Here is an 18,385-nt window from a genome sequence, read left to right on the forward strand (position 1 = left end):
CAGGAATGGGAGCAAAAAATGATGTTCAGAAGGAAAAGGGTTAAGGAAAGATAAAAGGGCACTAGCCTTTCCCACTAAACAGATGTTTCAAAAGGAAGAACAAAAAAAATCTTTCATTTTATTTCCAAATGTGTGCAATTGCCCCAACACTTGCAGCACATTGTGACTGAAGAGCTAAATAAAAATACCTCTCACTACCTGGATCCTCCATATATTTGTAATTACAGCCACTGATTGGAAAGGCAAAACATGTATTTTCTAGAAAAAGAACACCTCAAACTCAAGCAAGACAACTGCAGTAAGGAGCATTGGCAAAAGCCATTTGCCTACAAATGAATCTCTACATGATCCAAAAACAGCAGCAGTGTTTAAAAGTGAAAGAAACATCCTTGGTCATGACACAGTGTCCTAGGAAATCTGTCCTCAGCAGTACCACGATGGGTTGGCGAGGCTTTGCTGCACTTACATTTTTCATGGTTCAGTACTGGCTCCTGGGCTCTTACCACCCCTCCATCCATGTCCAAAAAGAAGCCAACAACTTCCTCCTTCTGCCGTCACAGATGCTGATGCCAGAAGCTGGAGTTGCCAAGGGTACACATCAGGACTGGAACGGGAATCCCTGACCTCCTCTAGTGCCAGGGATGGAAGAACGGCAGACTGACCCACAGGGAGATGGGAGGAAAAGGAGAGAGAGGAAGGAAATGAAAATCTCTGTGCTGACAAGCAGACAGTCTTCAGTGATGATGCTCATGTTCAGATTTTCCCAGGAATTCCCTAGAAAGGAAATGACAAAGCAGTGACACTCGGCTCTCCTATACTCTGGTGCACACTACAGCCTGCAGGTCTTCCCCTGGCAGATACTATGGCTCAAGCATTTGCAGCTCCAGGGAAGAGCATTGAGCTTTGCTCTCACACCCATCAGTGGCTCCCACTAAAAGAGCCAAGCTGAAGCAACTGCTCTGCAACAGCTCCTCCAGAGCATCCAGCTCACAGCAGAGATGACCCAGAAAGTGCTCCCAGATTTCTGTGGCTCCCCTTCCCAAAACCTGCTTTGCAAGGAGGTGGAGAGCTCTGACTCCTGTGCTAAGCCAGCCCCGGTATCTCCCCCACTGTGGAGAGCAAAGGGTGCTCAGCCCATCCCAGCCCCGCCCAGCCCCGCCCCGGCGTTACCGCAGTATCCGAGGTAGCTCTGGACTCCTGTAGATGTACTTGTGCCGGTAGCCGAGGTCTGTGTGGAAGGGCACAAACTGCACCTTGTAGTCCCGGAAACTCCGCGACGTGGCCGCGATGTTGTAAAGCTGAACCCAAGGGGAGCAGGTGAGGGACTCGTGTTACTCCAAACCAGCTCCCCCTGCCAGACCCACAGCCCCCTCAGGCGTGGGTGAGGGGCCCTGGCTGGAGCAGTTTTGGTAGCTCCAGCCTCATTTCACTACTGATTTGCCACCTCCAGCACCACAGAATCTGCAGTCCCTCTGGGCTGTGTGTTTTACACCTTTGTATTACTGACTTTTTGCCTGGCTGGGATGTTGTTCTATCCACACCAGTTCCTCCCACCAGATCAGTTTGCAGAGCCACGTGTGTACCTTTTTTCCCAGGTGAAATGGTACCACTGGATCATCCTCAGCATGAAGGATGAGCAGAGAGCAGGAAATGTATTTCACACTGTAAAACAGACAACAATGTCACAAAGGCCCAGAGCAATCCCATCGTTCTCTAACACCAACATGTGCATTTCTAAGAAAACTGTAATGACAAATGTGTCCCGTGGGTTATTTACTACAATTTAAAACCTTATCTGGGCACCATTCACTTGATCTATAGAAAATTTACCAGTGAAAGACAAGCTCATAAAATTTTCTTGCTACTTAGACCAGAGAAAAGTGGCTCACTCCACTGTAAATCATCACCCCCCCCACCAAGGTCTGGTTTGGTTTCAATACTGGACACTCACAAATGCTCAGGGTCTTCAATGAAAGACTCAGCGAAAGGAGACAGTGTGATTACAGGCAAGGTGGCAAATGCACAGCAAAGGAATATTCCCAAACCTTCCATGTTCCAATGCTACTGTTTAATGTGTAAGGTACACTTGAAAAGCATAAATGGCATGAACCTAATCAGCATATCCCTGAGTAGTCTCTGTTCTCTCTGTTGCATCTGTCCTTACAATGAACAATTAAAAAAGACAGAGCTCTGCTGTGCTGCTCTCGGGGCTGTGAGAGTAATTGAAATCACTCCAGTAAGAGCAATGCTGCACCAAAAAAGAGCCAGAGTGCAGTCTCATGTCTATCCTCCTTGATGCTTGCCATGGCTCACTGCAGCCACAGCTGAAACCCCAGCAAAGAGGGAACTCACTTCTCATCGTTTGCAAATTTAATTCCGCTTGTCGTGATGGGGTCAAGGAAGAACCAGTCAAACCCAGGGAAGTATCTGTATATCTGAGAGGAAAAATGTGCATTAGTGGCAGGCACCAGCAGGCCAGTGATACAAACAGCACTAACAGGGCAGGCCACTGCCATCCCATAACATCCCTTGGCTGCTGACCGTGCTCTTTGCAGTGAGATTGCCCCTGTTTCCACCAGCATTATTTTTCCTGCCCTGTTTTGGGCCCATCTCACCAGCCTGCTCAGGAGCAGGCCCTGTGGATGCTTGCATGGTCAAAGTCTCCAGGTATCATGCAGGACTGTTGGCAATTCTTCCTGGAAGAGCTTTATCCCAGGGCACCTCACCAGCTTGGCTGCATCTGAGGCCTGGACTGTGTGTCTACTCAGTTCAGTGCCAATTCATTCCCATGCTGGACACATGGCTCTGGCACTGCTTATTCTGTGCTCCCAGCAGCTGTCTCAAGTGTAGTTCTTTACCCCTGATGTTTACAGATATCCCCACTGCCCCACAAGTCACGCAGTTAGCTCAGCTGCAGCACTTCTGAAGGCTCATTTCTATGCACACAATTCCATGCCACCAGTGTGAGAGTCACTGACTACTTGCCACAGAAAAGGGGTGACTCCGTGCCTCCTCCCGTATGTTGGTGAATGGAGATTCCAGGATCAGGGCATCCGGGGGCGTTTCTGAAAAGCCAAAGGCAATGTGCTGAAATGCAGGGGTGCAGCCAGCCAGCAAGGTCAGCATCTGCCTCATGAGAGCAGCTGCCACCACGGTGCGCCAAGGACAGCTCTGTCCCGGCCCCAAGCGCCGGCGGGAATCGGGGACAGCGGCGGCCGCCGGGAAGCGCATCCACGCGCCACGCTTACCTCTCTCGCAAAGGCGCCGCACCAGATTCGTCGCAACCCTGGAAAGAAGAACGAGCATTGAATTGGCACAGGCCCTCTGCAGAGCAGCAGCTCCAGAGGGGGCACAGGCACAACTCAACAGCCACAAGGTCGATCCCTCACACTGCCCGAGGTCCTGGCAGCCTGCCCACAGTGACCTGGGCTCCCACCGGCCTCACGTACCCGACTGTCCCAAGTGACATCAGGGGCCTGTGTTTAAGTGAACAAGTCCAAGGAAGCAACACACCAGGCAGCCCCTTGGATGGACTCCTTTCAGGTGGCTCTCAGGCTCCCAGCACATCCACAGCTGTGTGACACAGCCTCCCACCTCCAGACCACAAGGTCTGAGCAAGCAGGAGGGGAATGCAGGGCTACAGGCAGAGGGGGAGGTGTGTTCCAGGCAGCTGGAGTGCAGCATCCCAGGGCTACACTGCAAGGAGCTTCCCTAACTGGGACAGAAAGCAGCAAGGTCTCCCCTATGCATCACCCTAACAGGACAGGGATATTTCCAAATTTGCTGAATCCTCCAAGCACAGCATATTTCACAGACCTTGGACTCCAGACTGGCTGCAATCACCAGAGAACTCAGCTGGGGACCAGTCTCAGGACACTCACTGAAGTGTTGGGAAACATCACAAGCATGGTCTGACCCAGAAAGGGATTCTGAACAGGGCAAAAAATTTAGAGGACGAGCCAAAGAAAAGGTCTTTGTCTTCTCTCAAACAAAGCAGGGTGTTCAGTGTCACAGCAATGAAGAGGCACTACCCTGAAATACTTCCCTGTCCCAGCACGTGTTTCACAGCAAGGACAGCTGTTGTGGTCTTACAGTTTATCTGCACACAGCTCAACTCAAAGGTAACTTGTGTTTGCCCCCTGCTCCTCCACCAATCACAGGGGTAAAGAGCACTTGGTGCTGAACATGACTCACCTCCAGACAGCCATGGAAAGGGAGGAAGCAGGAAAGTTAAAAACATGGAGGCAAAGGCACTTGACACCTTGAACTTCCCTGTGCCAGGCATGACCACACAAATGTCAGAGGTGGCCAGCAGTGTAGTCATGCAGGACAAGCACTGATTACACATGGCATGTTTACCAGGATAGGAGGAAAACCTTTTGTAAGGACAAGTCACACACAAGTGTGGCTGGTCTGAGACACTCCTTCAGAGTACCAGAGAAGTCCGATGTTCTGCTCTGAAGGACAATCTATTATTCTAAATGTCTTTCTAGTGTGAACCCTCTGGACAATGAATGTTCAAGATCCATTGCTGCAGTCATTCACTGTAGCCCTTCCCACTCTGTGCAGTGCAAAGGGGAAAGCCACCCCCCAGAAATTATGCCATAGGTGCCAAGAGCCAAGCCAGCCCAGGGATTACAGCAAACAGCACCTTCACCCAAGGTCAGTGTTCAGTGTTCTTTAGAAACTGCTTCTTTAGAAGTGCCACCAAGATTAGATGCTTACCCTGTGCCCAGGGAGTGTCCCCATATATAGACAGGGTTGTCTCCACTTCGTGCTTTTATCCAGTCAAAGACGTGAAGGGCGTCGTAGGTCATTCCCCTCTCTGACGGGCTGCCTATTGAGTCACCCCAGCCTGGAACACAAAGAGTCCTGCTGAGAATCTCTGAAACTGCTCAGCAGAGCCAGCCAGCTCTTCCCATGCAGCCCATCTGCAACTGCAAGGGACATGGATGGGACTTGGGCACTTTCTGTTCACGTCACTGTGCACCTCTATGACTTGGGGCTGGAAGCCCTGATGGTTCCACAGTCATTTAATCAAGGTAACTGCTGCCTGCCAAGGAGTTTTTGTGGATTTAGTCAACAACAAAATCAAGGACTGGATCTCAAACACTGCTACAACAGCGTTCTTGCATGTACCCATCTGTAACAGCCCAGCTCCCAAACCTTTCCTGCTTTTGCCTGCGTGTAACCAGTTTGTGAGGTGAGTCTCTGCCAGTACAGGATTGGATGCTTAGGGCCAAAGCCCAACCGTGTCTCACAGAACTATTGCAGCATCAGCTTGTGCTGTTCAATCAGTGCCCTCCAGCAATTTTCCACCCTCCTGACTGCTTTGGCTCCATCATTTTTGCAGCACATCTACACACTGTATGCTCAGCAGCCAGCACCCCACATCCCATCTGATACCTAATCAGCAGCCAGAGAAACAGCTGCCAGCAGGACTGAAAAACAGGGCAAGCTCCTACAAATAAACCTCTCCCAGATGTCTTCTTGATAAAAATGCAATGGATTAATTTCTTTCCTGTATCTATAGTGGCATTACACTGCAGCCATGGCTTAAATACTAAGAAGGTAAAAAAAGAGCAGCAGATGCCGGACTGCTGGTGCAGAGGTGCAAAGCAGTCATGGCTTCTGCCAAGTATTGTTGGCAAATCATTTATTCTGTCTTATCTCACCTATGGGCTTTTAAAAGGAAGTAAGTGCAAGTTCAGTTCCCTGTGTCACCGTAGGAAAGTCAACTAGATCTTATCCAAAAGGACTACACCCAGGCAAGCCCATCAGCTTCCATAAGTGCACCTGGAGGGTGCCTTAAGTGGATGCTGTGACAGCCTGTGTGCCTGGCTCACTCTCTGCTCCTTAGCTCCCCCATCTACAAGCCCTGTGCTTGAGGACAGACAGGAGCCAGAGTCCACCCAGCTGGACAGCACGAAGCAGTGCTACACATGAAGGCACTAGAAAGAAATTTCTGGAAATTCTTTCGATACCCATGAGGGGGGAAAAGAGAAGCAATAACCACACCTAATTAGCAGGCAGCAATTGTTCATAAAAGAAGCCCACGTACCTCGATAGTCAAACGTCACCACATGGTACCCGAGGGAGCTGAGAACCTGGAAGGCAGAGAAACACTCAGAAACCCATTACAGAGACTTGCACACCAGCCATGCTCTTGCATCAGGCCAGGATGCAGGGATTCATTTTATAACATTATTGACATGCTAAAGGACCAATTCACAGCTTTTCAATGTAGCAGGCACAGAGCTTTCCAAACACTAATCATCTCAGCCCACTGGTTTTACTCTGTTTGTTTCCTAGACCTCATATCAGGCTACCTAAGATGTTGATTATCCCTTTAACAGCTTTGACCTTAAGATCTGCAAATATCCTACTGTTTCCTCTGCAAAGATTTTCATGTTTTCCACTGAAAGAGTACAACTGCTCCAATTATATTACTCAAATTGGCATAAATGTAAGCATAACATATAGGAGCCCATTTCAGAAGGCCTAAATGTAGAGATCAAATATGTACAATTGCTCTATTATGGAGATTTATGTTATAACCAATGGTAATCCTAACAAAATCTGTTAAAAGCAAGTAAAAACACTCAGTGTTAGATCAACTTGCTTGGAGTAAGTGCCTTGGTAAAAATAATACAAGCATTCCAAGCTACCGTTGCTTGATATGAACCTAACAGGTCTGCAGGAGATAATCAACAAAAAGTTACAAAAGCATTAAAATGTTGCTCTTGTGGTCTGTGTATGACACATGATTTTTAAAAAAAGCAATATTAGTATTATACTATACTCTAAAGAGGAAATATAAAACCAACACCATTTCTAGTGGGACAACAAATGAAATGACACCTGTCAGCTGAGCATACTTGTAGCACAATTTTAAGAGATTACATATATTGGGTAGATTTATAAACAATTAAACATTTCACAACCGCTTTGGGGCACACAGTGTCAAGTGGAGCTTACACAGACAACTGGCACCTGACTGGGAAGGCAGAGAGCACTTCCACTGTCCCACCAGAACCTAAACGGTGGCCTGAAGATGGAAAGACAGTAACTTCATGTATGTATCCCACAGTTTACCCCATTGCTTGCTGGCACCCCAGTAAGAACAACATGTGACATCATGCTCACCCTTGCAGCATTTAGTTGAGCTTTTAATGCCATTTAAGTTGTTTGCAATTTCTATTAGCAGATGCAACTGCAACAACCTCAAAGTCACTCATAGCTCCTTTGCTTTTTGCTATTCAGGTCTCTTCAAGCAATTCCAATTCCTCTTTCTTGGGCTCTAAACCCTTCACAGGGGTTCCACTGGAGGTGACAAGGTCCACCCTGTGTGCACTTCCAGGGCAAATGCCCTTTACAGCACAGGTATTAAATATGCCATAGCTCCACTCTGGGATATACATTCACAAGTTACTGTTTCTTCAACGTCCTCTCACAAATAACTGTGCCAACAGCACAGAGGTGTAGTTGTGTTGTACATACAACACCACTGCAGCCTACATAACAGCAGAATAATCAGGTAAAATATTAATTAACAAATTAGGTGTTGCAGGACAGCTGTCTCCAATGGAATCACTACATGACATTTTTATATATTCACTTACACATTGGATTCCCTGACTGGACATGCAGAACACAAAGTTTCTTTGTGAAAAACCTGGAGTTTCGCTTTACAATGTGATTTTACTGCTAAGATATCATAAACAATCTCGCCTTTTCCAAGCCATTAAAAATTATTTAATCTGTTGAGAGTTCACCTGTCTTCTACACATGTTTGCTATGTGCTGGCTGCATTGAAGGCTTATTAAAAGCACCAGCAAAAAGGACAGCATCCCAAACTGGTTCATCCTGCTGGAATAAACACAAACATGGAGTTTCTGGAGTGGTTCTGCCCAAGTGTGTGTTCCCATGTGAGTAACTGACTGAAAAAGACAAACTAAGCAGCTTGCCTGGATGTTCTCAGAAGTAAAGAATACCAGAGCCAGGAACAGAAAGCTTGGGTTTTGGTAAACTGTGTTCTCTGTACATGTACACACAGAAACACACCAAGCCTGTGAATATTCTGAAGCACTGCTACTTGAGTCCATCAGAATCAAAACCAACTCCTCTGGCTGTCTTGGCCAGCACAAAATGCATCGCAGCACAGGCTGGTTCCCAGAAAATGACAAAAATAGATCACCATACATGACAGTCTCCTCAACCAATTTTCTGCAACTTAGCTCGTCTTCTTTTTCTTAAAGGAAATTAAGTATCACCTGCCTCCTTGGGGTTGCTAAACACTATTTTCTAAGCAATCTGAATTTAAAAGGCTTTGCAGCAGGGGATCTTGCATTGCATGCAATAAAGCTTTATGAGTGCCAACACTGACACAAATTATAAAGAGAAGAAAAAACAGACCTCTCTGAAATGAACCACAAAAACAATTCTGGCTCTTTTAGAAACATGTGATATGAGACCAAGAAACTATGTGTGAGAATTTCAGCCAAAAGAGAGTTTAATAAAATAAATTACCCCAAAAGTCATTAGACTAAACACTCAAAGCAACTGAGGCTGTCTGTTCTCACATAACTCACACCATAATACTGCACCTGGGAAATTCATTGGGTTTTCTACAAACCTTCTGCACTTGAGATGGCACCATTCACACACATGCCATGAGTAAAAGAGAAATCCAGTTAATCAATCAAATTGGGGCTGTAATTAAATAAAACTTTAGATTTTTCCCAGAAACGGTGTTGGTTAGCTCACTTGGAGCTGGCAGTTAACAACAGCAAATAAAAGACCCTTCAAACACCTTTGAAGATGGGAGAAGTGTGCTCACAGCTTACAGATCCCTTTTTTCCATACAGGCCGCCTATTTAAAGGACACTGAGAGCCCCAAGGCCTGTGCCTGTTGGCAGTGGGCTGTTAGGAGCAGTCTTCTCAACTCTGTGCACATCTGATGTGTTAATGCAGTTGTTTGGACACCACAGGCAGCCACTTACCTTGTAGAGCTCCACCCGGTGATCCCCTCCTCTGGCAAGAGTGATTGATGAAGAGAAAAGGAGAGGAAAAAAAAAAAACCAAACAAACCATAAGACAAACCAACAAAACAAAAAGAAACAAGAAAAAAAGCCCCAAACCAACCACATGTGAGCATTTAAGTTTCCAGAAACATATTTCCCAATTGCCTCAGGCAATCTAACAAAAACATGCCAAACATAAGAAACACCATAACTGCTTTGTCACAGGCTTTGAGGAGACAGCCAGGCTTTGTTGAGCTATGCAGGACATAATTTTGAAGTCAACGTCTCCATGTAAATCTCGCCTCACAGCAAGAAAAAATGAACTTTTCAACCCACCCTGCTATCTGCCTTTTCCAAAGCCTGTAATACATCCAGAACAGCCTGTCCCTTTTGGCTCTGCATACCCTGAGCTCTTGCCACAAGTGCTGCCCCAGCCAGTAGCCCTGACTCTCCAAAGTGTGATGCCCCCAGCAGAAATCATGACATTAAGCCAAGCAGGTGGCACTTAGATTGTCTCACCTGCCTCCAAGCTCAGGGAAAGAAAGGACATGTTCAAAACAGTGAGCAGAGAAAAGCACAGCTGAACACTGTAAGTCAGTCCAGGGGAAGAAGCTGCTTAATGTATGGGGGGGGGGGGGTTTATAAATATAAACTGAAACCTAGACAACGGAAAGGAACGTGAAGGCGCCATTATATACCATAAAATACAGGCACAACATGACATGGCTAATCCACACCCAAACTCTAATCTAGTATTGGTATTAGAGTAAACCTCACTCATGAAAACTCTAAAATTTTCATATTATGACTGGCTTGGTCAGTGCAGCCTCTAAACCAAAATGCCAAATCTCCCTCTAAGGATACATGCACTTGCCAGCCAAAAGCTGTCAGCTCCAACTGTGCTTACAAAATACCTAATGCAGTCAAAAACACTCAGGGCAAAATGCAAGGGGTCACTTGTAAGTCATTTTGTATCATACAAGCCTGAAGATGATGATCCACTTGCTTGAAAAGTCACCTTTCCCATGCACATGTTTGTGCTTTTTCATGCTTTCCTTGAAGTGTAACAGAGGAATTTTTTCTGAGGTGATCAAGTACGCATAACATTTTTGCCTCAGCCCCAGATCACTCAAGTCAAACCAGGAAGCCAAGGCAGTGCCTTTTACTCATGGTTAATGCAGCCTGCAGCAGTAAAGCAGCCCTTGGACAAGTGACTGAATGGGCAGCACAGAAACAAACATACAGCGATACACATTAAATCTCAAATGGCAAAGCCAAGATACCTCCAGCTCCTCCAGTGCACAGAGTGAAATGTGAAATATGTAACTGATCCCTAGTTCAGTCCTTTATCTCAGCAGCACTTGGGGGATTTGAGAAGGAAATTTTATCAATATGCACACAGCAGAGATACTGGTCCCAAATGGCCACCATTAAGCTGCAGAATAGCTTCCCTTAGTATCATTTGCTACACCCAATAAAGGCAAAGAACCAAGTGAAGAAGTACTGGCAAAATAATGCTCCAATTTGATTAAACTTTGCCATGCATCAGCACAAGGAGGCAAAAGAACCATCTGTTCATGCATTTCCTGGGTCGCAGCACACATCTTCCATACCACGCCCTTGTACCAAGAAAAGCACGCTGCTGAGACAAGAATTTGGGTGAAAAATGTTGTGATCTAGAGGCTAGCAAACCTTCACTAGCAGCACAGCTAAAACAGTTTCTTTACATCATGGAACTTGTTTTCCTGCAATTCTTCTGCTTTTGCAATCTATGGGCAGACATCAGCTTCAAAATAATGTGCCATCAAGAAAAAACATGCACTCAAAATTCAGAAGGGTTGATACTCTTTTGTGAAATGCCTGTTTGTAAGGGGAAAGACCATGTTCTAACAGATTAATAAAAGCACTGTAACGTGTGGAGATGTGGCAGGAAGAACATGATCCTGAGAAATATCTTCATGCTGCATTAATAGTTTTCAGCATCCAGCAACAAAGTACAGAGAACTGACCTACTGCTTTAGCCAATACAGAGTCAACTATAAAATTACAAATTTTAGAAGTGCTCCTGGTCCAGACAAGTGTCCTGGACAGATGTAATAATGAAACAAGATCAGCACATGACCTTCCTCTTTCCTTCAGATTTTCCTTCCTCAGAATGTGTTAACTACTAAAATAAACTCACAAAAGGAACTGGAAGGTTTATTTAATGCCTGGGAGTCACATATACAGAAGCACTAATACTATCCCATGTCTCAGTTGAGAGACTACTACGCTGAAAAGAAATACTTCTCATCACCTGATTTAGGAAGGGTCACAGCCTCCCGGCTTCTAGCAGAGGATACAAGGTAAACTATAATATCAGCTGTCTCTGATAACTGCAATAGATCTATTCCCACACTCAATAAATGGAGAGGGATCATTTCATAAAACATATGTGCCTTCTTTTAAAAGGAGTAAATTTTATTTTGGTTTTAGTCATAAAATAGTTTGGGGTGGAAGAGCCCTTTAAAAGCCATCTAGTCTAAATCCCCTGCAATAAGCAGGGACATCTTCAACTAGATCAGTTTGCTCAGAGCCCCATCCAGCCTGACCTTGAATGTTTCCAGGGATGGGGCAACTACCACCTCTTTGGGCAACCTGTTCCAGTGTTTGACCACCACCCTCATGGTAAACAATTTCTTTTTTATATCTGATCTAAACTGGCCCTCTTTTAGTTTAAAATCACTATCCCTTGTCCTATCACTACAGGCCCTAAGGAGTTTTTTTCCATCTTTCTTAACATGCTGAAGCTGTGACAAGCCAGGAAAACACATCCTGAAACAAAGCCATCAGTGTTTTGTGCCTCACCTTGTTCCCGCATTCCCGTGCAGGTAAAGGATTACGGGATGGCTGGAGCCCAAAGCCTCTTCAAACCACAGCTGGTCCTTCCCTCGGGCATTCTTCCATAAGGCTGCAGGGACCGTGTGCCTGTGTACAGAAGGAAAATCTACACTGTCCTGCTGCTACTCAACACTGGAGTGCCTGCCACTTGAATTCCGAGATTTTCTGATCAGCTCCTTCCCTCAGGATTACACACCTCACACACATTTTCATAAAACTGTCCTGATTAGCTGACAAATGGCCAAATTTAAAAGGCAGTGGCTACAGTTTTCACCTCCATCACCACTGCCTTCAAAACTTAGGGCTGTGCAAGGCACCAAACTTCAATGGCATAATTACTGAACGTCCTGCTGCTCTGGCGAAAGAATCGCAATTCCTCAGCTTTTATGGAATTTAATTGCTTCAATTAACATACTTATATACCATCAACAAGATTCACCACTAGGTCAGCAGATGTTCAGAATAATCAAAAGCAGTTGGGCTTGGAAAGAATGTTCAGTGATTAAGAGACATATCTGACTCCACAGCCAACCTGAGGAAAAGGAAGGGCCCAGAGTCTGAGGAGAAGATCATGTGTTTTGTTTTCAGGCACAAGGTTCTCCAAGGTGGAACATTTTAGCTGAAAAAGTTACAATCTACAAGAGCCAGAAATTTTTAACTCACAGCTGTTCTTCTGTAGATAATGTATCTAGGTGACCTGCTAGAAAGAATTCAACACTGGTGGAACAGAAAGTAGGCAATTAAAACGGATAATTAGAATACAAACACAAAGCAAGTACATGTCCATAACCATCTCAGTTGTTGAGAAGGTGGCTGGCTTCCAGCCATCAGAAGTAACTTAAGTACTCACATGCCTTTTCACCTGAAAGGCAAACAAGCTTGCACCTACCACACCAATCCTCCCCAGATGTAAAGCTCAGAGGGCAAACAGGGGGAAAGCAATGTAAAAAGTCTACTTGCTGGCATGAGCCAGCAGACACCAAGGTCTTGAAGAGGTAAAAAGCCTCAGTAACTGTGAGGCTCAAAAATTCTTCAACTGTTCTGCCCCAAGACTTTTGCGAACTTACAAACAAAGCAGGCTGAGGACTTCATTTTACATGTACACCAAACACAAGACCTTGCACTGGCATTAAAAAGAAAGATTCCAAACTTTTGTGACCATCTCCCATAAATATCAAGACAAATGACAGCCTCTGAATTGCCACAAGCTGGAAGTCGTGTTTTAGTAAAGATACATGGTACACTCGTAAGGGAAACAAAATACAAATACCAAGACTGCAATAAAAACTTATTTAACAGCTTAACAGGCAAAATTTTAATTGTCCAAGTGAAGAATCAAACCATTGTTTGTCAGCCTATCCTGGAAAGACTGAAGTTTAAGTTTCTAAGCGTATCTTTCACTAAAATTTACTTAAAGGAAAGGAACTGTCCTAATGGTAATTGTAATATCTCTATCCCATTTAAAGATTATGCACCCTGTGAAGACAAAATCTCTACTGCATTAAAGGACACATCCAAGTTACATATACAACTGAAAACTCCAAATTCTACAGCTTACAGATTGAACATCACTGGCTGTATTAAGGGAACACCCACCCCCTTCCCTCCATACCTGACACGATCCTGGGTAACAAGGAGCTAAAATGAATTGTCCCTACCTGGGACCAGAAAATCATCTTTGTGAGGAAAATGACAAATGAGCTCTGACACTGTCACTTGTTTTGTTAAGAGAGTAAACTGTGTGTTCCGTTCTCACCCACTCTCTGAATCTTACATATGTTTTATGCACTGAATTTTCTTCCTCCTACTCCGAACACTTTGATCTGTTTTCCTATCTTCCCCCACGCGTATTTTGCAAAACAAAATATGAATCAGAGTTGAATGACAAAACGTCTAACTCCTTGGGTCTGGTCTGATCTGGAGGCAGGATCTTTGTAGTGATGCAGACCTGTAACCTTTATGATTCCAAATGTTGATGTTTCTCTGAATGCACAGGTTGTCTGACTGTGTTTGTGCATTCCTGATCCGAGCTCAGATGAGCCCCAGAGATTTGCATACTTTTCAACATGAACTCGGTCACTTGGCAGAGGAAAATACAAACATCCACAAATGAGAGCATGCACAGCAAAAAGAATGAATAGGCAACACTGAGAACAAAAAGAAGGATAAAGATGCATGGCACATACTGCACAGAACTGGATTCCTTACCAGACTCCAATGGTTACATCCTCCTCTGGCTGCAAGTAATAATTACAGGTGTGGTTTAAACCTTGATCCTGTGGTCTTTTCAAGTCAATGAAATATGGGACCCTCACTGAAATGAAAAAAAAAAAAAAAAAAAAAAAAAAAAAAAAAAGGAAACGTTGTAATTTTAATTTTTACCTTTATTTTCTCACAAAACTGCTTAACCAAGGCACTGGAGAGTTGTATAAACTGGTCCACTGTGCTGGGAAGACCTTTTTGTGTAGAAGGATGAATTGGTTACAGCTGTGATGTAAAACATGAACAGCAAAGAGAGCAAGGTAAGAAGACACAAGCAACCACCAAAAACACAGGGAGCAGGCTATAATTAAGAGAAGGTGGGGGAGACAGACAAAGCTTCCTTTGACAAACATTTAACCATCTCTGTCCAGTCTGAATTACAAATCTCTGCTGCATCAGGGGTGGGTTAGCTGATTTGGATTCAGGCTCTTCCCACAATATGGAGCTCCACTGCAGCAGAACCAGGAAGTCTGTCTCCTTGGGATTTAGTGGTATAGCAATTAACATACCAAAGCTTTTGTGCTACTGACACACAAAGAAACACTGATAATGGTGACAGTCAAATCTCACTTCACTTCCCCTCTAAAAAAAACATTCAGCTTTACACAAACACAAAACCCAAAGCAGACAACAGCCAATGTCAACCTCACAAATGTGGACCCTCAGACTGCACATCTTTACCTGTTAAGTCCTGCCTGCTCTTGTACACAAGCACATGGAAGAGTCCCAGACAAATGGCACAAAGCACCGGGGACCTGCTGGGTCTCATGAGGGCAGTGGATCCTCAAGAGGATGACAAGCTCTGCAGCCAAGGTCTGCACTGGCACACAGGTCACTTCTAGCAGTGCTCTGACAAAGTTATGCAACTTCTCTGTGCCCTTGTGGTGATTTAACCTCACCCAGAAATCCAGGCCTCAGATCCTTTGTATCCCCAACTCCAGAGACCCAGGGGTTGCCCTCGACTCTCTCCAGGTACCTTTTGCCAGAGACTCCAGGAAGGACCATTCTCCCCAGCTGCAGAGCACGTTTTTTACATCCTGTCCTGTCCTGACTGGTCCAAGGGCTACTGCATGGGCAGTCTCCTGTTTGATCTGTTCAAAGGCTTGCTTGTTGTTCAGGGCTCCACTTGGAAATCATTCTTCCTCTGTGTCACACGAGACAGGGCTTAGAGTATGACTGTACTCCGAGGTATGCATCCTCCAAAAAACCACAGCACCTGGGAAAGTCTGTGTTTCCTTCTTGCTGGTCACTGGGACATAGCTGCTATTCTGTTGACCATGTCCATTGGAATCTGATGCCATCCATCTTGCCATTTTACTTCTAAAAACTGAATTTCCTGGGTAGGTCACTTGATCTTACTTTGTTTTGTAGCAAAGCTGGCCTTCAGGACAATCTGGATTATTTTCTCCCTTTTCTCAAAACCTTCCTCTGCTGTATTGCCCCAAATGAAGATGTCATCAATATACTGCAAGTGTTCCTGAGCCTCACCCTTTTCCAGTGCAGCCTGGATCAGTCCATGGACCATGGCAGAGGGTGGGACAGTGCTTCCACCCCTGGGGCAGGCAATTCCAGGTGTACACCCCTCCAGGTAAAGACAAACTGTGGCCTGCACTCTGCTACTAAAGCAATGAAGAAAACTGCATTTTCTTCTTTAATTTAAATTTCTCCTTTAATTTAAATTTTTTAATTCCTTGGGCAGTCATTCCACAGATGAGATGCAGGCCCGTACCAGGGAAGAAATGTTTTTTTCATACAGCTGGAGTTTGGGAACCAAATTGTTCACTCTTTTTCTCCTCCTGTCCACAGCATCACTGCCAATGAGCTGACACATGACACTGGCGTGCTCCACAGGAACTTCCAGCACATGGTTTGTGTACACTGGATGTCATCTGGGTTTATAGGGGATTGCTCCTTCTTTGAATCCTTATAGATCACCTCCAGCACAGCCCATTCTCTCAGGTACTGGATACCTTGCTCCATAGTGTTCCACTTGTCTTGCTGCACTAAAAGGTCATCTGTGCAAAGGTATCTTTCCCTCATGCTTGACAGGAGCCAATTCCAGAGGCTGAGAGTTTTTGGTCTTTTCCCAATACCTGCATCCTGGGACAGGAACCCTAATTGCTTGGCTTTCTTGGAGCAGCCAGGTAACCATGGACTCACCTCACAGCTCACCTGAAGGTAGGGATGGGGTGATTATTTCTGGCCCTGCCTCTTCCTCTGGTTGTGAGGGTCCTGCCTCCTCTTCATCAATCACTATACAAACTGAATTGATCTTGGATTTCTTGTTCTGTACAAGGCTGACTGCTCCTGGCACAGGTTGTCCTCTGGTTCAGCTGCAGCTTGGCCACAGTGCCTGCTGCTCTGCTTTCCTTCCCCTCCCCCTGAGGGTGCTGTCCAGTAATGAGCCGTGTCCAACAATGAGCAGCCAGGGCCTAACACATTGCAGCAACTTCCCCCTCTTTGGAACTGCCACAGCAATTTTCTTCCAAATATTCTGCCACTTTACCAAGGCCTTGTATTTGTTCAGGGGTGAACTTCCAAAACCACTGGAGCAGAATACTCCTTCAAAAGCTGGCCCATTTTCTCCCACTCTCCATGGTACTCATGACTATCCAACCTCCAGGGCAGGTTTCTGGACAACTTCCCTAGGAATCTCTGTCCTGATTCTAAATATGGTGCAGACTGCACTGACTCTAAACATGTTGTAGACCATACTGAGGAAACCTGGCAGACACAGCAACAATAATATGCTACAGGACAATTATTTTGGTCACTTGAGAATCAACAGAGGCAGAACTTCAGGGAGACCTAACAAAGCTCTGCAAAAGCAAACTAAAATCACTGAAACCTGCACTATTCAGGTTACCTAGCTGTCAGTTCTGACAATCAAAGCACAAGAGCTGCCCTCCACATGGTCACACTTCACAGCAACCACGATCCAAGGTGTGAGAACATGCAAAGCATGCAATCAAAATTAGAGAAGTTATATAAAAACAATGTATCCATAGTTGGTCCTTCTAGCTTCTACAGTCAGAGGAAGATATTTTTCAAAACTTGATTACAAAACACAAGTGAGGTTTAAATGCAAATTTAGGTTGCTGGATTTAATTTCACTTGCCTGCTGTGTCTTCATGCAACTGTGTTGAACCCTTCAGAAAAACACATCTGACATATTGCACGGTTTTCCTGAAGGAAAAGTCTTTTGGCTGAAAATTGGCTTCAGTCTGGTCACTCTATTTCGATAAAGACATGCTACAACAACCACCAGGGCCACAGAGAATACTTTCCAAACCACAGTCTGGGGAAATTTACAACCTGTGAAAGTTCAAGTCCTTCACAAGCTGTTCACATGCAGGGTGAAAGTGAAGGCAAACAAACTGAAGACAAAGGCACTCTTCCCCTTGTCCCCTCACCCACTCACCTGACTGAGTCACTTACCAAAGTTTAGGAAGACCAGCTTTGCCTGGATAGCAGGGCACAGTTTTACTAGAAATGGGATGGCTATGTACATTCCCAGCAACCAGAGTAGTAACTTCCTCAATCGAAACCATAATCCATATCGCCTGTATAAAAGAAAAAAAAATAGAGAAAAACAGAGCTGAATACAGCAGAATTTTTATGGAGCAATTTTCACAACGATCTGTGTGCTTGGTGTTTTTGAAAATCTGGTCATTTACACTTCAAAGAACACCTAATTTTAAACAGTTTGTGTAGCCTCAGTTGTTTGAGAGAAGCAGAAGTAACCAAAATACCAGCTGATGACAGGCAGCTTAGAAAAAGGGAAGAGAAACTCCCTACTGATTACATTTTAAAAAGACTCAATTCATATCGCATGTTCATCTCCAAAAAGCAGCCTCACTGTACTTCCCACTTAGGTCGCTATCAGATTTTGTTCGGTTAGATTTTCACATATTTTGAGGAACTATATGTAATGAGACCAATAAAATTGCACATGATCTCATGCATGGACTGGAGCAGGTACTCTGCCTTGTCCAGCTAAAAGGGTTCATACCTTTTACCTTTCAATGCCCCAGAAAGCAAGCCATTCTAAGCTATAAAACATAATAAATTTCATAATCTGCAGCATTATTCTCTATGAATCCAGAATAAGTTTGGAATAATAGCCCCAACACTTTATCTCCATTTTCTCGAGTATTTCGATTGGGAATAATAATTTTAAAAAAACAACAAAAAAACACCAAAAAGCTAACAAAACAAAC

At 44.8% G+C, this 18,385-nt stretch overlaps 1 protein-coding gene across 1 annotated transcript; it reads right to left on the reverse strand.

Annotated features, from left to right (window-relative positions):
* Nucleotides 1-97: 97 nt before the first annotated feature.
* ABHD12 (abhydrolase domain containing 12) lies at nucleotides 98-17,781 on the reverse strand (the record flags this gene model as incomplete). The annotated part of the gene is made up of 12 exons (XM_017736947.1): nucleotides 98-774; nucleotides 1,171-1,298; nucleotides 1,584-1,662; nucleotides 2,353-2,435; nucleotides 2,986-3,065; nucleotides 3,249-3,286; nucleotides 4,726-4,855; nucleotides 6,062-6,107; nucleotides 9,003-9,033; nucleotides 11,871-11,990; nucleotides 14,112-14,217; nucleotides 17,604-17,781. Coding segments are annotated over 12 exons (1,059 nt in total), but the record flags the coding sequence as incomplete, so codon positions are not given.
* Between the last annotated feature and the right edge of the window lie 604 nt (nucleotides 17,782-18,385).

The sequence above is a fragment of the Corvus brachyrhynchos genome, unplaced genomic scaffold (genome assembly GCF_000691975.1).
Source record: "Corvus brachyrhynchos isolate BGI_N302 unplaced genomic scaffold, ASM69197v1 scaffold806, whole genome shotgun sequence".
Classification (NCBI taxonomy): domain Eukaryota; kingdom Metazoa; phylum Chordata; class Aves; order Passeriformes; family Corvidae; genus Corvus; species Corvus brachyrhynchos.